Here is a 14911-nt window from a genome sequence, read left to right as displayed (position 1 = left end):
TCTGTTCCTTTCTGTCCACAGGGAAAAGAGCAGGGCTCGGCTGGGAGGCAGGACCTGCTTCCAGGCAGAAATATTTATCCAGTGAAAAGTTGCATTTAAATATTGATGTTTCAACAGAACTTACTATTTGCTTAACCAAATGTTACAGATTTGCCTAGACAATCACAATGGGGAAGAAAAAGTACATTTTTAGGCCCTTTTAGCAACACTGAATGACTTAGAAACAGTGATGAGCAAATCCTAAACTTTTCAAATCCATGTGAGTTGTGGCTCAAATTTCATGATAAGTTGTTAGGATTTGGGTTTGCAAGACAGGTGTTTGGCATTTCTAACTCCCTGCTCCCTTTAAGAGACATCAAACCGAGCAATGAACTCCTGCAGTCTTGAAAGTTCAAGTCAAGGTGGTTTTTGTTTTGCTTTTCCCCCTGAAGGTCAGTTCAGGATTGAATCCTTTTGTCAAGGTTGGCTGGAGAGCAGAAGGCTCTGTTAATCTGCAGGCACTGCGGCTCCCTCCTGGCTTCCTTCCCTTGCAGTTTGTTTTACTTCAGGATTCACCCCCTGGGATTGTAAAGGATGCAGATGAGGGTTAGAGGTGAAACAAAGAAAAGAAGGTTGGGTGTTTATTTAGAGGGAGCCAGAATTCATAATGTTGGAGACACTGGGCCCCTCCCAAGAGATAATCATACTTTACCAGCACCTCTCTAGGACTTGTTTTTCCCCAGAAGTAAAACACAGTGACACATCCAAAATACTACTTCCCCAAGTAGCTGCTAGAACCAAAACAAGGAAGAATTTTTTTCTGCCAAGTGACCAGACACTGCAACAATACAAATATGCTTCCAGTGATCTCCATGTGGGAAAGTAACTGAAAAAAGAAATAAAGGCAACCTTGCCTTCTTCAGAGAGTTTCTTTTTTTATTCACTCAACTTGTGCCTTATTATGGTGGGGTTTTTTTTGACCATAGATTCTTTTTCTAGGTAGATTGCCTTCTTATCCCTCCCCCTTTTCAATGAGAAGGCCAAATTTTGCTTTCATTTTTTCACTGTGGAACCCCACTGAGTGGTAGTTAACAGGCACATCCCATCTCACACAGGCAGCCTGGTGGTATATTTTCCCTTCTTCATACCTTGTTTTAATTATCACAAGAGCAGCAAGTGAAGGTGCAGATGCATCCATTACACCTAAGAAAAAAACCTTGCTCTTTTCCCAGGCTTTTTTTTTTTTTTTTTTGGTGTTTGGCCTCTAGGGCATCATCCATTTGCAATGAGATCCCTGGATTTACAACAGAGCAAGTGGTTCTACAACACCAACTGGATTCCGGGGTCCTGATAAGAGAAAACAAGAGTCCTGCGACCAGAGCCTGACCAGTCTCCCCGCCGCTAATCTGGCTGAATCAGCTGACGTCCGTGGTTTTCTGCTAAACACACACCGGGGTGAAAAATGAGAGTGGCGCTCGGCTCCGGCAGCCCAGCTCCAGCGCTCTGCTACCAGCAGCGGCTGCTTACTTTCAAGCTCTCCGCACAGCCTGTAATCACTCAATATTGAAACCAGATTTACAAGCTCTTTAGAGGAGAAGTTTGTGATTTCCAAAGCAGACGCATTTGGTATTTCAGAAAAAGGTCAAGCCCCCTGTGGAGTAAGGGGGTTTTAATAGAATCAGTTCAGCAGGAGTTAAGAGGAGACATACCAAGCCAGCGGCTCGCAAAGCCAGGAGCGGCAGAGGCATAAGAAAAGCTACAACCATTATTGTTTTGAGGAAAGAATCAGAGAAAGGCACCGGGTATGCTAAATTAAATCTTGGACATTTAATTTCATTTATTCCAATCCGAGAGACTTTCTCAGTTGGAAATAGAGGGCTGTCCTTCTGCTCTCAGGCTTGCGGGGGTTTCAAAGAAAGGAGTGTTTGTTATTGTCTGCAGGGGAAACCTGAGAGTGCTTAGCACAATGGCAAATCCAGGCTCTTAACTCAAATGCATTTAAAAGGATAGCCTTCGATTACTGTCTCACCTCTTCAGCCATTAATATTGGTTGCCTGCCTCAGTAGGTCGGGTGCAGTGCTTGTCTAGGACTGCTTTGTTCCATGCTGGTCCGGCACCCAGCAGCCGGGAAGCCCAGGGAACATCACTAAGGACCCTCCTTGTCACAGCAGTACAATTTTCTGAATAGTGCTGAGGCCGGCTACACTACAGAAATCCCAGCAATGAAGCTGGCGACTGCTCACTCCAATGCCCTTTGGACTCGGCAGTCAGTGGCTTCAGTGAAAAGGTTTGGGGCTCATTCCACAACTCACAGAGCTGCTGCCAGACAGACACCAGAGCCATAACACAATTTCCTGAATATAAAGGCTTTTAAATAAATTGGAAATCCACATTTCATACAGTCCCGCTTTTGGCTGGGATAGAGTTAATTTTCTTCTTAGAAGACTCATAGCCCAGAAACTCCTAGGCAGTATCAGCTACCACACCTAAACTCGAAGTACCACACCAGGAGATGGCAGCTGCTAACCCAAGCCCCAGCGCTCTGTGGCCCTGCTGCCATGACTGCAGGGGATGGCAAACAAGCTCTTTTCTTCTTCAGGACATCTCCACAGCAAGGGGCCAATTAGAGCATCCTGGTCTTACTAGCCTTTTAATGGCAAGCAAAAATAGGCCCTTATGTATTCAAATCAGCGGCAAATGAGTGGTGAAGGTCACAGGATGCTTAAATGACTCTACAACATGCTCCCTCTGATTGCTGAAGAAGGCACTTAAAAGGTTTAGCCATCAAATTTTCTAACTTGTCTAGTCACACTAACTACTGGTGCAGCTACAGACGGTATTTCAGGTTTGTCTCTTTCAGCATCAAGTTCCTAGTCAGCCATTCCCAAAAAATAATACACTTGGCAGAGCAGACAGCTGCCCTAGATTTTCAGATCAGTGCAAAGGAAGGGCAGAGCTCTTATAGGAAAGCAGCACTTTGAAAGGTCAGCCAGAAGACCACAGGCCAGATTCCAAGAGAAGTTGTGGCCACGTAATTTCTTAAATTTCAGCAGTAGAAAGAGGTAGAAATCAGTTATAATTCTCTGCATTAAAAGCAACTCTCCGGGCATGTTGAAGCAGTAAGAAGGCTCACTAGCTTAAGGTACACAGATGCAACTAATCCTTCTAAACTGCACTTTGATATTGCAAACGTGGGCATAGTGGGGCCTTGGCATTCCCAAGGCTCTCACTGCACTCAGCCCACATTAGGGGTAGGTTTGCAATATCAGTACTCTGTTTGCACAGCCAAGTGACCATCTTAGTCTCCAACAACAACCCTAGCACACTGTTTAAGTGTGCTTTCAGGAACATGAGCCTGTGACTTAGAGGGGCAGGTTTTCTTTGCTTACAGCCCCTTGCATTTCAGCCTGCACATCCCAAAGCAATCCACCACGGCAAACAGCACAGGGGCTCAGAGCACTGCTGCAAGGCTGTTGTAACCCTGTGTGTGCATCCCCTTCTCACTGCTGGTAAAGGTAGGGCCTCAACTTCACAGCCAGAACAGGAGGCAGAAGCATTTCTAAGGCTTCTTAAAACATAGATTAATACTAAACTCTTGCCAGGTTTTATCTTCTGAAGCAGCATTTTGGATGCTTCTTTCACCATGATGTGGCTTCAGCCTTTTAAGCGAGTACACTTTAATTATTGCAAAGCCTAATATAGCAAGAAAAACAAATACAATAAATTCCTTGAATAATCCAGAGGTTGGTTGTTTTTAGCAACTAAGCATTGAATAAATGAAACAATCAAGTCCAGCCAACTAGCAGAAGGAGTAAGAAACAACTAAGTGAACAAATATTGGCCAGGAAGAAAAGCCACCTATGCAAGAACAGCATAAAGGAGGAGCCAAAGATTAAAGTACAGTGTTGTTTCTTCAGTCCCACACAAACCTAGGAGCATATGATACTTAGTTACATGATAGAAGAGCAAGGCAAATGCCTTCCACTGTGCCCAGAGGGGCTATAAACAGAAAAAAAAAATCCAAACCTAATAGGCAGTGTGGTTTTGGGGTTTCCCTCTCCTACCTCAAAAAAAGTTTGGGTGTAAGAGGTACAAAAGGCAAATACATCATAGAAACAAGAATTGTGAGACAAGGGAGGAAAGCCAGCTATAAAAATGTAGGAGTCACTTTCTGACACATTTTGCACAGAGGAAGTCTTTCCTCATTAACAGAGGAAGAAAAAGCTATCACACAAAGCTTTGGAAGAGTTCACTGAGGTCACCAAAAAAATGCTACAGCCAATAATCAAGGATGTAAGTTCACTGCAACTTGAAGTACAAAACAAAGCTGCCACCTTCATTCTCAAATAACTGCCTAAATTCCTTTGCAGAGTAGGAAAAGAGCCTGCTTTCAGAATCTAATTGTTATGCATGGCATTACCATGCACACCTTGATTTGTCTTCCAGTATCACCCACAAGAAAACCCATTTTCCAAAACAAAAGTCACAAGCAAGTTTCAGACAAAATATATATATTTAAAAAAATCTTTACAATAAGTCAGGAAACATAGGAGCTTGCATACAGTTTATTATAATAACTCACTTCTCAGCTCCCTATAGTTCAGATAACCCTGGTGACAGTGTTTACAACTTCTAACTTTTGCTTTCACAACTCTGAAGCAAACAATACATTTGAGTGTATTTTACTCTGTGCAAATAAGACAACTTTTGGAATCCTTCAGAAGAAACATCCAAGATTATGTTTGCAGAGGTCCTTTGTTTCTCAAAGATGATTTATGAGAGTTTTTAAGATAAAGTGCTCCTGTCCAGTAGAACCCAAAGGCCTTCAAGAGTTCAGAGAGTAAGTTTAGCTCAGATTAAAAAATAACTGGTCATACAAATTCCAGCTTCCCATGTCCGCTGTACATTCCCCAGTGGACCAGTGAAAGAATTTTATCATTGCTGAGGTCTGAATGTCTCATTTTATCACAGGTCATGCAGCAGTTCTCGTGACCAGTCACAGGCACCATGCATTCCAAGTCCAATTTTGCCACCTGCCCTTTTTTCGAATGATGTCCATGAAAACTGTAGTGCAAACGAGAGAGCATTTGCTGTCGCTGATCCTGCAGTCTCTTGTTTTCACTCCTGAGCATCCTCAAGGCCAGCATGATAAGGAGCACCAAGATTAGCCCACCAGCTATTGGAACAGCAATTACAGCTGCCCTGAACCATAACTCTTTTGAAGAAGTCAGTTCTTGCACTTTGGTGATGAGATTCCTGCTGCTGTCATGTTGATATCTGCTCCCTTGTCCTGCAAAGGGGAAAGATGTGATGCTCATTTCAGTTCATACACAGACTGATTTACATATAAGCAACTCCCTTAAATCCCACACTGACAAGTTTAAGGAGCAACTGCTACACTCTGCAGTATATACAAAAAATAGCCCTGTAAAGAAAAAAATAGTTCCTAAGTCTGCTTATAACATGGAATTTCTTACTCCAATAGCCAGTTTAACTAGGAACACAAGTGCCACTGATTCTTAGAAGTCATGTCAAGATGGCAAGAGAAACTTCCAATTTTAATGCAGACAAAAAAGTTAATGGGCTGACATGTTTCCCTGCATTCATCTACCCTCTTCTCCCTCTGGTGTCTCTACTTACATTAACAACTAAATCAATAACAGCAGATGCACAAGGTTTGACTGTTGCTGGCCTGAGGGCCAGAAGAGGCTTCACTGAAGTTTTATTGCCCTACCTGAAGCATCGCCCCTGGAAGGAGACAAAACATCATGCAGTCCTCTGTAATTGCACATATCTTCATGACAGCATTCCAACGTGGACATGGTGGTGGTGCCAGAGTGGTTTTGTGCTTGTTTGGCTTGGCAGAGCTCAGCTGTGCTTGCAATAGAGTCCAAGCAGCCATGAGTAAGTGGGGAATGTGTGTTCTGAGGATCCAGCAGTCTGGAGAAGCAGGCACTGAGCTCAGATTTGCACATATAGCCAGTTGCAACACAGTGTGCAGCATCACAGTAGCATCTGATTTCACCTAAAAAACAAAAACCATGCAAGAAAGGTAAGAATTTGGTCCTCTAAGGACATCTCACCATATATCCTTATTAGCCACACGCATTACACAACCAAACTTGGTGCCAGTTTTGGTGTACTTCCCTGGACTGCAGGCCCACAAGAGCCGGGGTTGTTTCCTTCCCATCACTGTACAGCGCCCGCCTCGCTGTAACCTTAATCCCTGTAAAGGCCCTGGGGCACTTCTTTAATGACCAGTACTGTAGTTCTTTGAATTAAAGCAAGGGCACTTCGCTAAAACGGGGACTGGGGGAGGAAGGTCACAGTGGCTTTTTTTTCCCCTAAGGTAAAGAACTAACAAGATCATTTTATAGCTACTTCCACTCGATGTCAGCGGTTGCATTTAACCACATTTAAAGTGAAATACCAGTTCTAAAAGCAACACACACTTTCAGTCCTAGAAGAAAGTCACATCTATGTTTTAACCATTACTCCAGGAACAGCATTCTATTTTTATAAAAGTAATATTTCTTTTAACTGTGCATAAGCAGACAACAAAAATACCAGGCTTAAATATTTATGTGACAAATGAAAAAGAAAAAAAAATCGGAACTGCTGAATTGTTTATTACCTCTCAATACTGCGCCAAAATTTAAAAGGTTTAACTAACACCTTATAAAGCTATTAGCTAGAACCATTACCATCTAAGTCTCTCAGTCAGGAAGGTTTTTCTGTGTGAAACTGAGCAACTATTTGTAATTTCTACAGAAAGAGAAAATCTTTAACTAGTTATTCATGCAAAAAGACCTTTTAAATTAATATTATAAAACAAAAAAGTTCCAGTTTATAATTATTCTGTTCACCAGAGATAATGACTCTCAACTCAAATGTCAAGTTTTTTAATGGAGTGAAACTGCAAGGCTAAAGGCTCCCCCTTGCCTCTCCCAGTTTCACATGCAATCCAAGATGCAGTAGAAAAGAGGAAACACTTAAGATTGAAAATCCTCTACCGGCTCTATGAAAAAAATCTCAGGAAACCTCAAAAATTTCTGAAGGAAGCGATAAAAAAGTTCCCTTCATAAAATTCTTCATTTTGTGCTCTCCAAACTGCTCTGGTATGAATTAAACATGTCCTGTGCTGTAGTGAAAACTTACTCTTTCTAGGCAAGTTGCAACTCAAACATAATTCAGCGTGCCATCGAGCCAAGGTTTAAGAGCAAGGCAGATTTTGAGACATCCTTGGAAGAATGGACTTAAAACTACCTCCAGTGTGCCTACTGTACCTGCCACCATAGCAACACCAAGGTTTTCAAAGCTGACTGAATAGCCAGATGTCTGACTCCTACAGTCTGGGCTTCAAAAATCAATCTACAGGCTTCCCTGCTGCTACCCCTTCTTATGGTGTTACCTACCAACTATATATATAAAAAAACAAGACGTTAAAAATCATCCCAAACAAGTCAGCTTCCCCTCGTCGGGCTACCTTAATACTTTCCCCAAAATGCTACTGCAGGCTCCAGGCCTTGAAGTTCCCGCTGCTCTTTAATAACTTTGCTTAATAGAAGCCAAATGATGGAGTGTCTCACTGTCTCCAGTCCAACTCCCTTGGGCTTTCAGACCAAGTAACCTAATTTTTCATGAATTCACACTCACTGTCATCCAGCATGTTACAGAAAGAAAGAGTAAATCAGTTTCTAAGCATTCTATATGAGGTCTTCCCCCCACCCCCCTGAAAAAAAAACAGTTTTCGTAATTTTTACACTGTTAAATGTAAGATGCAAACATGGCACAGTAACAGAGCTGGCAGTTCTTTCATGAATCTCGGCACACTTGGGGTATAAAGTGAAACAATACACATACTTTCAATTTAACTACTTATACAATCACGTTGAAAAACCTACATTTTATTGCCCAAAGACAATCTTACAAACAAATTTTGACAGGCTAGTCATCAGGTTAATTCAACTGCTTTTTAATTAAAGCCACGTTTTCAGTGAAACAGAATGGACTTTGTGTTACTGTATTTCTGTCAATTCATAAAGTTTCTTCCTGTGCTATGCAAAAGGCCAGAAAGGGTATTTAGTATTTTGAAACAGTGAACAATGCCCTTCTGTTCCCTCCTCTTTCTTGTTACTGTATGTAGCTATTAAAGAAAAATGTCTGCTTTTAGTCAAGATGGCTACAGGAGAGACTGCAGGCTTCTCTTAAAGCTTTTGAAGTCAACAGCAGCCAGAAGTCTGTGATCCCCTAATTATATCATTATCAGGCACATAGTTTCAGTATCTGCGACTTCACATCACTCAGTCACTCCCTGTTCTGCCCGCTTTGATGGGGCCAGCAGGCTCCCCCCTGCACGCTGCAAGGCTGTTATTTAGGGTTAATTACAGCCTTCCTTCCAAAATAAATAAATACCGTCGCACATCACCACCACGCTAACTTATCCTTTACCCTCCTCCCCGGAGCACGAGGACTACCGGCAGCCTGCGGGTCGCCTCTGCCCCGGAGGGCGCTCCCCGGGCAGCAGAGCACAGAACACAGCCCCCGAGCCCCCGCAGAGCCCCCACCGGGCGGGGACAGGCCGGGCGCGGCCGCCCCCGCCGGGAGCCCGCGGGGCCGTGACTGCCCGGCACCGGCGGCCAGGTGGGAAGGGCGGGACGGAGGGCGGCAGGCACAGACCCGGCGGCTCGGCCGCCAGCACCGCTCGGCGCGGGGTCCCGACACAGCGCCGGGCCCGGCTGCTCCCGGGCGGCAGCCCCGGGCACCCCGCTGCCGCCGGCGCGGCCCCGCAGACCACGAGCCCCGCAGGCGCCCCCGGGTGCCCCGCCGCGGCCCCTCACCTCTGGTGAGCAGGACGGCCATGGCGCACAGCTCCAGTTGCAGCCAGATGAAGATGTAGCTGGAATGGCGATCCATTTACCCGGCGCCGCTCGCCACAGCCCGCAGCGCAGGCACGGCCGAGCCGCCGTCGCCCGCCCGCCCCTGCCCCGTCGGAGCGCTCAAGAGCCGCTCGCCTACGGGCAGAGCCGTGGTGCGGCCACCGCTGCGGCGGCGGGCCGGGAAGACGGCCGCGGCTCTCTGCCTTTCCCTCGCCGCTCCGCCGCGGCCGCAGGAGCAGCACCAGGAGCGGTGGCACACACGGAGAGCCCGGCGGGCGCTGCCTCACTGACACGGCCGCGGCGCCGCCCGCCCCGTAAATACGGCCGGCGCCGGGCGCGGACTGGGCCGCGCCGCCCCGCCCCCTGACCCGCCCCAGCCTTCCCATTGGTTGCTCGTGTCAGGAGTAGGCGGGGACTCGCCTCGCCCCGCCCCCGTCCGGCCCCTCGGCGCGACCCGAGCCCCGCCCGCGGCGCCCCCGGGCGGCGGCGGCGGCGCCGGGCGGGCTGGGAGCGCCCGGGCCCGGCCAGGGGCTCGGAGCGCCCGGAGCGCCGCCGGGAGAGCGGCCGCTGGCTGCACCGGGCGGGCTGAGAGCGTGCCGGGCCCGGCCAGGGGCTCTGAGAGCCCGGAGTCCCGCCGAGCCGCTGGCGGCACCGGGCACCCTCGCTCGCCGCTTTAGGTTCGGGGCTCTCCGGGTCCGGGGGGGGGGGGAACGGGCTCCGCCGGGTCTCCGAGATAATTCCCTACGGAGGCAGCAGCGCGGGTTTCCACTAAAAGACATCATGTTCTGACTGCGAGTTCGGCGCAGCCGCGACGGTCGGACGGACGGACGGACGGACGGACGGATGGATGGATGGATGGATGGATGGATGGATGGGCGAGCAGCCCTCCTCCCCGGGTCGCGGTGACGGGCAGCGCGGGAGCGGAACGCGGCGGCGGCCGAGCCCTCCAGCCCGCTGTCCCGGCGCTGCCGCCAGCCCGGCCGCTGTCTGTCCGCTCCCGCCCCGCAGGGCTGCTCCCGAGCGGGAACAGTTCCACTGCAGCCGGGGCTCTTTTCCCGAGGTTATGGAAATCCTGCGCTTGGGCGCAGCGCGGACCGAGAGCCCCCGGCGGGAACCGCGGTGCAGCTGGGCTGTCCGTGCCCGGCCCCACTGCCCCGGCCTGGGGTCACCCTGCGGCTCGGGGCTCCTCAGCCCTCAGCCCCGCAGGGTCTCACCCGCTGCTGTCACATTCACGCAGCAAGGACTGGCCCGTGGTACAGAGCTAGTGGCGAATATACCCCTCAGTAACTATTCTCCTTCCAGTATCTCCTTCCCAAGAACAGCTGTCAGGAATGGAAGCACGAGCTGGTGTTCTACCATTGAGCTCCAGTACAACTCCTGTGGGTCCTGTTTAGCTTGGACAGTTTTCCTTCATGTGTTGGTCCTGAAAAAAATGTGCTTCTCAATTAAAATTTCTTTGCTAACTTAGTTTTCTTATTTCTTTGCTCATTACATTTTATAAGCCTTGATTTCTACAGCACAGACTGTCACCCATTTATGGGCAAAATGCTTTACATATTTGGGTCTACTACTAGTATTAAAGCTGTTGGGCGATGTGTAGATAGTAAAAAAAATTACTTGAGAATTTTAATTTGAATTTTTTTGTGAGTCTTTAAAGACATTTTCAATAGGGGACATAGTACCTCATGTTGGAGACATTCCTCCCTGAAAGAGAAAGGAGGAAATATGAAATCTGAGATTGAGATAACTCCAGTTTACTTTGGCAGAGAGGAACAGACTGGATCTTGGCTAATTAGTGCTGATGCCATCATATGTTATAATGGTTTTACTGTGAGTCTTATTATTTGCATATGTATAAGATAGATACATGTGTGCTGTGCTGCAGTCTTTACACTTGTGTTAGATATATTTGCACTCCACCACAAACTAATTTTCTAATTCTTGTTTCTGTTTAGAAATTACAAAAACAGCAAGAACAGCCAAGCCATATCTCCCAGTCTGGCACCAGCTATCACACACTCATTTGCAAACATACGAAATATCATTCATTACAACTTAGCATAATAACAGCAACATGTGCAATTCTGCTTCTCCTGTTCCTGTCAACGGTGACAAGCGCATTTAACAGATCTCATTTGTTACATGCAGTACCGACAGACTGGAAATGGCTTTTATTCATGGAGCCACATTACTGCACTAAGTAACATGAGAGACTCCCTGAGTATTATAAACATCCTGGCCGAGGGAGCACAGACAGACTAACCAGAGGGCAATGTGCTTGAGATCAGTTTTGAACAGCAAATTTCACTGACAGCTGTCAAATTTGAATTGTGAGGTAAAATTTACTGTAAAAAAACTCTGATTCTGTATGCTCCAAGCATGCATGAAATACGGAAAATGAAGGAGGGACAGCTTGGATCACTGCCAAGCTTTAGTTTCCCCAAAGCAACTAAAGGCCCTTTTGGAAACCTGTGCATTGAATCAGTGTCAGGAGAGTTTGACCGACTTACTGTGTCTTTTCACTCTCTGGTACACTGCTCAGAGACACATGGAAGGATTGTGTGGGGTCCTCTGACAGGCTATAACATAAACGAGATAATTCAGCTTCTGCAGTGCTAATTTGCTTTTGTTTTAGAGACAAGAGCTAACAGGGCCAGATTGGCCTCTAAAAAAGGGACAGCAGACAGACCCAGCACAAAGCAATAACAACAACATGTTCTGCAACCAGAAGGAATGTGGGGTAATGACTACAAGGACCCATCAAGGAAAGCGTCAGGAGCCTGAGGCCGCATTGCATGTCTCCAGCAGCCATGGGAGAGCAGCCTGAAGCCTCCGCGGGGACGGGCTGCAGAGCCTGCAGTCAGAGCCTGCGGGGCACAGCGCTGCCCCCTCCACCAGAGACAGGAGGTCTTTGAAGCCAACACGAGCTGAAGGACCTGGTTGCAAAATCAGCCTCAGGGCACCTCAGGGAAAGGGACTGCTTTGGGCAGCATCTACAGGAGTACGTTCTCTGCATCAGCTCGAAGCTCTGTCACAGATGCAAAATCTTGTCTTTAAAAAGAAATTGCAAACTAAAACAAGAGATGCATCCAACAAGTCCTTGCAGGCCACACAAATGCTGGTTTGATTCTTTTACTTCATTTCATAACCCAATAGCCGCAGTGCCAAGTTTCTGGCAGGAGGACTTTAGAACTTACAAGTCCTTTTAAAAGACCAATTCAGATGAGCACTCAGTGTCCTGAACTATTCCAGACCAGGATTTCTCCTATCAGGCAAGCAGCAGCTCAGGACAGCTGCTCTCCTCTACAATCACATTCCAGAAGAGGCTCACTATTTTCCTCCAGGAGTTGTGAGCAGTGCAGCCATGCAAGAGTCTCCTTCCAAATGTCGGGTGAAATCCCTCCAGTGAAGTGCCAAATCACACCCATCACCTCCAGAATCTCCATGTGCCTGGGAGTTCCAGCAAAGGCATGAGAGGATGGCTGCCATGAGGGGTTTAGGCCTTTCCTGTGTCAAGGAGGAAAATAAAACAAGCCAAGACAGAGGTCAACCTTGCAGCACTTTCTAAGTACAGAACTTTGAACAAGAGACAAGCTCATCTCTGGCTATGAGAACACAGCTTTAGAAAATTCAACTTCCTCCCATTGTTTTACTTCTTTCTCTTTCTCACACGAATTGGCATTAGTACCTGTCCCTGCTGCTACTGCATACCGTTTATGTGCCACCACAGCAGTCTGTCTGTGAAACAAAGTTACAACTCCAGCTGCAGGTGCCTCAGCTTAAAGTAACTCACCCCAGAAAAACAGTTTGGAATCAAAAGTAATTCTTTCATCTGGCAGCTTTGAGCACTATCATGAATTCCTCACCCCTCTATAAACTTTCATGGTATGCTGGCAACTCACCACCATTTCCCCAAATGATTGGATGTAACCCTTCTGTCGATTTCTAGTAAAAAAACACATTTTCACAATATTATTCACTTGTTTGAACCTTTCAACAATGAAGGCATTGCTGCCAGCCACCACCCCCCCCCCCCAAAAAAAAAAAAGAAAAATAGGCAAAAATATAAATTGATTAGAACTGCAATTTGGAAATCCTTTTTACAATCACCTCTCTAGTCAGGGTATCACTGCAGCCCTGTCCCGGGGAGACCCACATTCCTCAGGGAGATGAGGATTTGCATGCTGCTGGATCTGCATGCACACACCAGCATTTGTCAGTGCTGCCACATCAGATGCTCATTGCACTAGCAAGGGAAGGTTAGTACTGCTGCTTTGGAGTCACTTCAAATTGGTGTCAAGAGCAACATTTGCACACCATATCCACTCCTTTTTGCACTTTACAATTATGATTCAGCTGGGAATTTCTCATTTGGAAATTATGTGAAGTTAAAAGCATTGGGACTGTTTAAAGCATCTTTAGAGCAACATTAGTCAGAGTAGTTCGGGGTTTTTTTGTTAACTACTTAACACTGGCCAACAAACAACCATTGTTTTTTGAGTTACTTTGCTAGCATTCGGGATATGATACACACAAGTTAATTCTACTGAATTACATTTCTTCATGCTGATTATTGCCTTTAAAAAAATAATTAAGGCTTAAGCTAGCTTAGCTTGGCATAAAGCCCAGGGGGCAGGGAACATAATGCGACTGTGCAATTCTTTTGGCTTCCCACTTCTGGGTCTGGCCGTGGATTTACTGAAGCAAGGAGCCATGTCAGGATCTAAGGCTATGCAGAGCCCGAAGGCCGGCTCCTCCAGCCGCCCCCTGTGACAGACAGGCTGCTGAGCAGGTTCCCTCAAGGTTAATAACTCCCAAGGAGCTTTACTCCTGTAACTGAGGCAATTCAAGGAGGAGCACATTAGTCCCTGCTCATTTTCAGCAGCAATTAGTGTGTCCCCAGTGAAACCCAGTTACCTTCAAACTGGAGGAGGGGAGCTGCGTTCCAGGGATGATCAGTGATACATGTTCACCTAAAATAAGTAGGAAAGCAGAATAATGTGTATGTCGCAGGATCCACCTCTCCATGCATATGATATATTGTCCAGATGGCACGAATCTGCATTCCCCTCAGACACAGGACATGATAAAGAGACACCACTTAAGAGGCCCAGAAAGTGAAGCATTTCCTGCCACCCTCATCACTTTACTTTTTTTTCCATTTAAAACTAATCCTCCCTCCCCCAAACGAGCTGTACTCCTACTCCTCCCAATCAATAGGGCGATTTGCATTTATCCTCCTGGAGGCGTCGCTCCTAGAATCGGGGCCAGAGCGATCCAATCGATAGGAGAAAGCTGGAGCAAGGCTGGAAAAGAAGCAGCAGAGAGATTTCCCCCAGGGAGAAATGCAAAACACTGGAGAGAGGCAACAATTATTGTAATTGAAGGTAATGAGGCCGAGGCGCCAGCTCCGGCTCTGCTTAGCATCATTCAATACAAAGCGAGACGCACATGAAGGAGCCGGCCCGGCCCCGCCCGGCCGGCTCCGCCGGCAGCCGCACGCTGCTCCCGGGACAGGCCTGTCTCCTGTGCTGCTGCGTTTGGGGTCACTCTGGATCTGCCAGGGCCCCAGAGGCCTCCTTTCCCTTTCCCGTGTCTGTAAAACTCTCCGTGTGTTCATTGTCACGGCGCGTTGAAAGTCACCCGCTGAGCCCCAAATCCCTCTGCCGGGGCCAAACGCCGTCCTGTCCCGAAGCAGGACAAGCTCAGCCCTAATTCCTTAACCTTCAGCCCTTCCTGCAGACACCCTCTCTGCCACCGCAGCCTCTTCCCTGCAGCTCCCCGGTGTGAGGTGTGAGTCCCCGGGAGGAGAGCGGGGATGCCGGAGAGGAGAGGGGGGATGCCGGAGAGGAGAGCGGGGATGCCGGAGAGGAGAGCGGGGATGCCGGAGAGGAGAGCGGGGATGCCGGAGAGGAGAGGGGGGATGCCGGAGAGGAGCTTCCCCCGCCCCGCGGCTCTCCCTGCGGCTTTGCCGGGGCGCGGTGCAGGTGTCTCGGTGTCTCTGCCCCTGTGCCCAGCCGGCACCTTCCTGGTCTCGGAGCAGAGTTCGCACA

The 14911-nt window shown here is 47.7% G+C and overlaps 1 protein-coding gene across 1 annotated transcript; it reads right to left on the bottom strand.

Moving 5' to 3' along the window:
- Positions 1 to 4473: 4473 nt before the first annotated feature.
- Positions 4474 to 9129, bottom strand: BAMBI (BMP and activin membrane bound inhibitor). The gene is made up of 3 exons (XM_063414446.1): positions 8820 to 9129; positions 5714 to 6004; positions 4474 to 5269 (listed from the first exon to the last, which is right to left on the bottom strand). Exons 1-3 carry the CDS (start codon positions 8893 to 8895, stop codon positions 4851 to 4853), a joined length of 786 nt encoding a protein of 261 aa, XP_063270516.1. The 5' UTR covers positions 8896 to 9129; the 3' UTR covers positions 4474 to 4850.
- Between the last annotated feature and the right edge of the window lie 5782 nt (positions 9130 to 14911).

This window comes from Prinia subflava, chromosome 1 (assembly GCF_021018805.1).
Source record: "Prinia subflava isolate CZ2003 ecotype Zambia chromosome 1, Cam_Psub_1.2, whole genome shotgun sequence".
Classification (NCBI taxonomy): Eukaryota; Metazoa; Chordata; class Aves; order Passeriformes; family Cisticolidae; genus Prinia; species Prinia subflava.
This window is presented reverse-complemented; position numbering and strand designations above follow the sequence as displayed.